General features: G+C 44.9%; 1 protein-coding gene across 1 annotated transcript; it reads right to left on the reverse strand.

The window, feature by feature from the left end:
* Positions 1-3738: 3738 nt before the first annotated feature.
* On the reverse strand, positions 3739-6908 carry GPR148 (G protein-coupled receptor 148). Its single transcript, XM_059854968.1, has one exon. It carries the CDS (start codon positions 6756-6758, stop codon positions 5700-5702), a length of 1059 nt encoding a protein of 352 aa, XP_059710951.1. The 5' UTR covers positions 6759-6908; the 3' UTR covers positions 3739-5699.
* Between the last annotated feature and the right edge of the window lie 1566 nt (positions 6909-8474).

Here is an 8474-nt window from a genome sequence, read left to right on the forward strand (position 1 = left end):
GTTTCCCTTCCCTTTGTTGTGTGCCGGGTGCTTGTTGTGCCTGGAAGCCTTTTCCCCTCCCATTGCTGCGGCTCCATCCCTGTCCCCATCCCCACTGGGTGGCACTGCGCTCCCAGCGTTTTCCGCACGGCTTTTGGCTTCCTGCAACGCAACCGGACCAAACAGTCTGCTGGAGAGAAAAACAGTTCCAGGTACTGTTCCCAGCCTGGTTCATGCGACTGTCACATGCTGTACCAGCGGGGGCAAATGTTCAACGGGCCAGGAGGGCCCAAGTCTCAAATCCCGGCATCTGGGTCAGTTGTAGGGAAAGAAAAACAAACATTGAAGAGGTCACACCCGGGACGCCCTGGGACACTCTTGGCCAAAGACTGGGAACATATTCTCGTCCCTCCTCCCCTGCCTAGTTGCTGGAAAGAGCCAACTCACTATTAAATCAAGACATAAAATACAGTGCAAAACAAATCTCTCCAAGCAGAGAGCAGTGACTCCTTCCAGCCTTCCCTCCCTCTCTGTAATGTCTCCTTTTGCCTTATACAGTATTAAAAATAATATTTCTGTCGTGTTAGGCTGGGAAAAAACCACGGGTTCCTGAATTTCAGCACACTGATGCCAGAGTGCTCAGTGCTGTGGCAGGGCCTGCAGACAGTCCTGGTGCAGGCTGAGCAGGGCAGACACAGCTCATGGGGTGGGTCAGCCCTCCAACAGCTCTGTGTCCTTCCCTCAGAAAGAGTGCAAGAAATCCCGTTCCTTCTGCAATTTACCCCATGCCTTGAACTCATCTCTGCAATTTCAGCCAATCCCCACAATTTCTCATTCTAATTTTCCCACAGGCCTTCCATTTTCAACTACTTTTTAATTGCTCCCCTTCCTTCTTTATGTTCCTGTCATTCTGCAGGGTCAGCACTTCTCACACTTCCATGCTGGCCCCCACTCTCCCATCCCACTCTGCTTTTCAGAGGGCATGAAGAAGGACCCTCCAGACAGAGTATTTTATTTCAAAAGGTTTTTGTGAAGAACACTCTCCACCTTTGCCTTGGTTGGTAGCACTGGCTGGTCTAGAGGGACAGAGAAGGTGGATGAATGGGAGGGTTCTCCCTTTCCTCTTGAGGAGCTGCATTTTGTATCTGTACCTGTTGGAAAAACTAATTATATCAGCTGTTGAATCTGACTAGTTCTTCCTACTGAGAATCATCCTAGAAACCAGCAGTCCTCAGGATCTGGTTGCTAATTTTCTCCCTGTAATGTTTGCAGCAAAAACTTGTATTTTTTTTTCTTGAGAAAGATAAACCACTGAATTCTCCAAATAAACTTCCTAATACAAATTCTTAACTCCACATCTCAAAGGCAGGAAACAGCCTCTTGTCTGTCCTAAGGTGGTTTCCTAGTCACATGAGCAAACCTTGGGCAATCACAAGCCAAAACAGCCCTCACTGACAAACACAAGACAGCACAACCACAGCTTGGCTCCTTTCCCCTCTCCTAACTCATGAATCGCTCACAAATTCTGACATTTTAATAGCAGTGAGTGAAGAGTTGTGGTTATTTGCCTCTCTGCTCTTTGTACCTTCTGGATTCATGTCGCAATCTGAAGGACTTGAAATACATTGAAAAACAAAAACATTCAAATCAGTAGTTTTATACAGACACCAAAAATCACAAGGTTTGTGAAAATAATGGTAAGAACCAGCAGTGCTGGGCACTCACTTGCCAGCAGCAAGGTGGGGGTGGAGACAGGAGGCAACAGAAATCAAGTTTCAAAACCTTGCAATTTCCATTTCCTATCACAGGCTCTTTCTCATCTGCCGTGTATCCCCCCCTCCGGCAGGGAATGACCACAGCCTCAGCTTCTGCCCAAGGAACACAGAGTATCAGGTGTACAAAGCAGAGAAGCACAGAGCCGACTGTCCCTGCAGGAGCTGCCTGAGCTGCCTCGGGGCAGCTGCTGCTGCTCCCCAGCACTGACACAGCCCCAGGGTTCCCGGGCTGCCCCCAGTGAAAACCAGGCAGTGGCACTTTCCTTCTGCCCTCTTCCTATATTACAGTCCCAGTAGAAAATGACACAGCCAATTGATGGAGCAGAAGTAGACACTGCAACAGTCATTACTAAAACTGCAGGAGGTTAATTAGTTTTGCTGAATAATTACCCAAATGCTTGCAATGAACTGTACCTCAGATCGAAAGCTGAGCGCTTGTTTACCTGCATGGAGAGCCTCTGTGTCTCCTGACAGTGAAACTGATCTCATTTGAGGCACAGACATATCTCTGATGTAATTATGTCTGCAGTGATGCATGGCACAGCCTCAGCCCCTGGCATGCAGGTCTGACTCCCTTCAGTCTGCAGGTTACAGATAGCAAACTGCACTTCAAATTCAGCTGGGAGAGGGAAGAGAGCAGAGGTAAACGTTGTGACAGTACTGGCACAAGAAAAGAGGGGGAAAACTGACCAGGAATATATTTAGGCTATAAATTAGAATACCTTCAGTGATTCATGCTGTTGCAATTCATTAAAGGATTACTGCCCCCAGCTGCCAAATCACATGTTAAAGCCAACTGCTCTGCATTTCACTTCAAATTAAAATGCAGGGCAGCCAAACTTCATGACGTCTGAGGAGTTCACTTATGTGACCTGGGAGAGGTCGATTACTGGGCTCTGGTAAACAGTCTCAGTTTGAATTTCCAGAGCTTATGTGGAGACATCCTTACAAGGCTGGTGATCGCTACACCCAAGAGGTTCTGAAAAATGCAGAAGCCTAACATTCTTTGAGACAAAACTCACGACATTTATGAAAAGCATTATAGGAACCTAGTGCTTGTGATTGTCCCTGGTGAGCCCTTTGATCCTATTCTCATAGACTGGGGAAATCCCAAAGGCAAATTGTGCAGGCACATGGTGTGTTTCTTGTTTGCACACTATAACCTGCTGCTTTTGTACCAAACAGCACACTAATATTCCACAGGAAGAAGTTGTTTACAAGCAGTCACTTAAGAAAAATGTACCTATCTAATGTTAAACCACTTTAAAGAGAATTAATATCAGCTTGAAATGATCTTTCTTAGAAGACCATCTCCACAGAGCAGTGTTTTGTATGCCTGGTCCTTGTGATGTCACTGTGGGCAGGCTTTATATATACATAAACTTCCCACAGTCACTGATTCATGTGCTCTGTCTTTCAGCATCCTTCTTTATGTTACCAAAATTCTCGTTGTATCCAGGACATGTGCATGCATGAGAGAGTTACAGAGTTGGCAACAGAATCCTGTCCAGATTATACCTTCATATTGTCAGAGGTCAGCAGGAGGACCAAGTACTGTTAACTTGCTGTTACACAAAGTCACCTATGGCTCCATATAGAATTACCTTACTTTTTGCTATTTACACAGTTATCTTTACTACTTACCATGAAAATTTCCAATAGAGGTAAACATGAATGGACCTTTCATGGACAAAATAACTTGTGAGTTATCAGCATCCTTGTCATTGGCACTGGCATAAAAATTTGGCCCAGGATATGAAAGCCTGGGGATTCACAAATACCTCTTCCATTCTTGATCTTCCCACATGCCAAAGGGGTTCAGCAGAAAGAACCTGATCCAGTCTGCAGACATTTTCCCCATCCTTCCTATGTGTTATGGAAGACCCCTGTTACAGGTTGAATATAAAGTACACAAACATATTTTCTGTGATAAATGTCCATGGTACATTCATCTTGGAGAAAAATAAAAGCAGCCAGTAAAAAGCTAGATCCTTTTATTGAAGAGGACTGAGAAGCACAGAACCACGGTCAAAGCAAATATGCAATATTACAGTTCATTCACTTGCCACAGTTTTGCCTTAGAGATACTTCTCACACAAGAAGTGTCCCTTAGCAGCAAAGCCTCTAAGATGTCCCTGCTCATCCGCCAACCTCTGAACTGGAATTTGTTACACCATCAGTTGTGCTGATGCAGTTGTTTTCAGAAGATCCTATAAAACAGATCCCTGGGATAATCTCAGTTAAAATGAAAACACCACTTCTCTTTGAAGAGATATTTTTAACCTGCAACCTCAGAAGCACTTGCATCAGCAGGAGAGAGTGGACACTGCAATGTGAGGAGAATAACAAGCAGTTTGGGAATGAGAAGATCAGCAGGAACTGCTCGAACTCACTTTGCTGCCAAAAGCATTTCATGTAACCAGACACTGATCTCCTGGCTCACACGTAGTGGAATTCTTCAGATGAGTGTGAAATAGCCAAAAGCCACATTCAGCACTTTCTGTGTATTGCTTTAAGCAAACAGAAGGTGGAGGGAGTCTGCACAAGGAAAATACTGCGCAGAGTGAAATCAAGGACCTTTTTAAAAGTCCAATGTATTTATACATAAAACGTAACAAATTCTAAAAATATTATCTTAAGAAATACAGAACTCTTTTCTCAAGCCCAAGAGACAGAACAGCAATTTAAATTTCCCACAGTGATGTTTATATCTAATGATATTTTGGTCTCTTCAAAGGTCAGATATATGTTTTGCATGTCTTCTATAGGTAGGTGGCTGATTTGGAAAACCTAAAATGCTCTTACAGGATCTCATCTTTCTTACCCCAATACACCAAGCAGCTCTGCAGCCTCTCCACCTGACCTTCCCAAGGCTTTGGTGGCAGGTACCCAGCAGCAGCTCTGACATGGTGTGGCCGTAAGCTGAGATCAGGCTGCTGGAGGAGATTTTTGTGAGGCAGAACTGAGAGCTGCCTCGGCAGAGATTCAGAAGTGGTGTTCACGCTTAGTCCCTCGCCCTGGATCCTGTTTGAGCCACGCTGTGGGTGCTTCTGTGCCCAGCCTGGCACCTCTCTGCTCCTGCCCTGCTGCCCCAGCTGCTGGGCTCAGCCTTGGCCGAGTGACCTCAGCAGGGCCCCAGCAGGGACTCAGGGTTTGGGCTGCCCCAGGCTCCCTCAGCACCCGCTGGGCTCCTGGGCACAGCAGCTCTGCACCTGGCAGGGAGGGAATGCCACCCGCTGCCCCCGTCCTCCCTCAGCCAGCAGGACATCCACCTCTGTAATGCCTGGCAGTGCCATGTGCTGGGCTGCCCAGCAGACACTGATCTAAGGTGGCTTCCCATCAGGAGATTTTATCAAACCATCAGTGTTTTGCAGATTGTCAGATAGAATCCATAAGGCAGCGAATACACCAGCACACTGCACAAGCTGAGCAATGCTGTTCCACCAAGTGCAGCAGTTTCCAGAGGCACCTCTCAGTGCATGTTCTCAAGAACAGCACTTTGGATGCCAAGCTTTCAAGAATATACTGTGTGAAAGAAATGATAGTTGTAGCACATTTGCTTAAGGATCCTCTGCTGTAGGTGATGCTGTCACAAGACCTCTGGTTACTCCTTTGCTTTGCATTATCCATTTTAAATTTTCTTTTCTCCAGAAAGGCATCTGCAACAGGTGGTTGAAAATGACCTTAATTCAATATCTCTTCCAGAAGGTCCTGCCTTTGACATCAGAACAAAGCTTGGAACTTCATCCAGGGTAGCATTCACTATATTCTCAGCTGTGTCGTGATGAAAGATCTGTGGCCTTTTGGCACAAATGAGGCAGTGATGAACCCATGTCTTCTTACTATGGATTGATCACTTCTCCACTTCAGAAGCTGGGTGATTTCCATCAGTCTTGCACCATAGGTGAGGACAGCTCCTCTGCTGTGACTGTGCTCTGCACTGCCTCAGGATGGTGGTGGGGCAGGTGGCACAGGGCGAAGCTGCTTCCTCCTGACAATGGATTTGAGAGAGGCTGAGATCTCTCTGTAGCGAAGCCCATAGAGAAAAGGGAACAGAACTTTAGGAAGAATCATGAGGATATTGCAGACTGTCAGGGAGACCAAGATTCCTGTCTGCAGTCTGATGAAAACATTAACGCGCAAGAATGATTCTACAAAAAGGGCCAAGAGTGGAAAGAAGTAAAAAAATAAGACAGTGTTGTGCATTACAAATGTTACACTGGCTCTGGAGCAGATGCTCTTCCATATACCTGAGTGTTTGGTTTTAAAATACAGAATAGCATAGCAACAAAATATTACAGACAGGCAGAGAATGATAACTGTGGTAGAAAGCCAGAAACAGAGTTTCACAGCATCAGTCTTGTTCAGAGTTAATATTAGTATTACTGGAATTGAGCACATTTCCAGGACACAGGGCACAAAGCTGTGGGTACTCCATAGCACCAAGAAGAAAATCCCAGAGAAAGCTCCGGAACACATCCACAGTAATACAAGGACTTTTTTAGTTCGTGAGGGAGGCAAAATAGCAATGTAGCGCAAAGGAAACAAAACAGCAATGTACGTGTCCAAGACTATTGCAACAGCTGTGAACAGTCCTCCACAGTAAGCCACTGCCAGCAAAAATAAGAGGAGGACACAAGCTTCCTTTGGGAGGTGTAGATGTGCTGCATTGAGAGCAGCTAACAGGGTGTAGAAGAGCAGGTAGATCAGATCAGAAAGCAGAGCGTTTCCCAGCAGCATGTACCTCGTTTCCTGGCGGATTTTAAACCGAGAGAAGATCACAAATAAGATGGTTGGGATGATGAGGACACCTGCCACGAGGCAGACAACTGGAGAGATTAAGAACATCTTCGTGTTTGTGCCTGATGGGGTGAGAGACCATTCCTCCAGCAAAAGCAGCAAAGTTGTGTCATCCAAATTTGAGGAACTGTTGAACTCTCTCTCCCTGAGGCGGATCGCAGTTCTATTCGCTCTCCTCACTGAGGCACAGCCAGGGAAGTCCATTTCCCTAGGATTTTGGGAGGATTGTCTGACTCAGAGAAAGCAAGATCTTCTATGCTGAGTCCTTAGAAAGGCAAGTGAAGCAGAGGATGCAGAAAGCTCATGGAAGCAAAGTGATTTCTGTAGCCAATTCTACCAGTTCTCCTCAAGGACAGAAAGTTCAAACTCGCAAGTGAGTTCTGTGGTGCCAAAAGATGGTTTTGCCTAAAAAGGAGATTTTAATTTCTTTCTGTAAAATCTAATTAGAAAAGAGAATGAATCTCTGGGTGGCTTAAAAAAGACCAAATCCCTCAGCTAGCTCTTTGAACAGAAGTGAATGTGTCGATCAGTTTCAGTAACTTGAGTTTTTCTCATCACATTATCAGTCCAATGAGGCAGATGAAATATTAGCCTGATTAAACAAATACACAATGATACAGATCAGCATTCCACGTGTACTGATGTAGGAGAGTCATAAATGTGATTGGTTGGTTTTGCACCAATTTGTATGCAACAACACAATTGATTTGAAGTGATCAATAAAAAAGGCTCTCAATCCTGTTGTAAAACTGTAGCACAATCACTCTAGTGAATGAAATTTTCTTATTTGCAGATGAAAACCATTTTTGGTTCAGTGAATCAATCCATGTTATTCATGAATGATAAACCTTCCCCTGCCTTTTTTCATGCGTGATATACAAATACTGAACTCTCATCTGTTGCAGCCTTTCACTCAATCTGTGCATTGTCTGGGATGAGTGACCTACACTGTCCCATACCAGCATCCCCCAGGGCAGATTTGGTACTTCCAATGTCCATTTGGAGACCCAATGGTTCCTGGTTCCAACTGGCTCCTGGTTTCCTGGCCCACACACTGTTGCTGCACTGTGCTGCTTTTAGTGCCAGATCTCAGTATCAAAGCTGGGGGTGCAATGACAGAATTGTGAAGGATCTAGACTGCAGAGAAGGAGCATTTCAAGTTCTTCCAGGCATGGTGTGACCAAAAAAAAAAAAAAAAAAAAAAAGCTGATTTTTTTTTTAAAGGCTCACTCAACCTAGCATTATTGTATTCGTTTTCTTCCCAATGCTACCAGCACACAGCAGTGCATCTTCCCTCCAGAGAAGCAAGGGTACAGCTCACCACACAGAAAGTCAGAAAGTCCTGCTGTGCCATGGACATGCTGCCTCAGGGCATGCCAAGTAATGAAGCAGACAGCTCATGAAACTCAGCATCACTCATCAGATCTTGTACACATTTCATTTCCTGTCACACTGATAGCTGGCACCCAAGGAAGTGGATGTTGAGGCAGCTGACAGAGTGTGCCATATGGAACAAAAAGATAGAAGGAAAAGCCAATGATATTTTTAAGCAGGGCATTTCAGTTGCTATGGTGTGTCGGGTAGGCAAAACAAAAGGTGATTATTTTTGCTGACTCAATCCTGCATCCACTTAAAAGTGTGTGAGCAATATTGATGCAATAATACATTTGGTGTCAGGGTCATGCCCTGCATCTATAATTGAGTCACAACACAGGTAATACCTTAAGCAGACAGTAGCACTCAAAACTTTGAATTATATGTTTGTATACTCAAAACTTTTGAATTATACTTTTGTTGCAAAATGGAAAGGAGGGAATGAAAACTCAGGTATAAATCACCTCCAACTGTAATTTCAGATCTCTGTTAATAGTGGAGGGGTTTGCTGCCTCCCAGCTCCTGCCACTCCGAGGATGTCCAATT

This window comes from Haemorhous mexicanus, chromosome 10, assembly GCF_027477595.1.
Source record: "Haemorhous mexicanus isolate bHaeMex1 chromosome 10, bHaeMex1.pri, whole genome shotgun sequence".
NCBI classification, from domain to species: Eukaryota; Metazoa; Chordata; class Aves; order Passeriformes; family Fringillidae; genus Haemorhous; species Haemorhous mexicanus.

What these genes read in the sequence shown, in the direction of transcription:
- GPR148 (XM_059854968.1), bottom strand. Translation starts at nt 6,758, where the DNA reads ATGGACTTCCCTGGCTGTGCCTCAGTGAGGAGAGCGAATAGAACTGCG.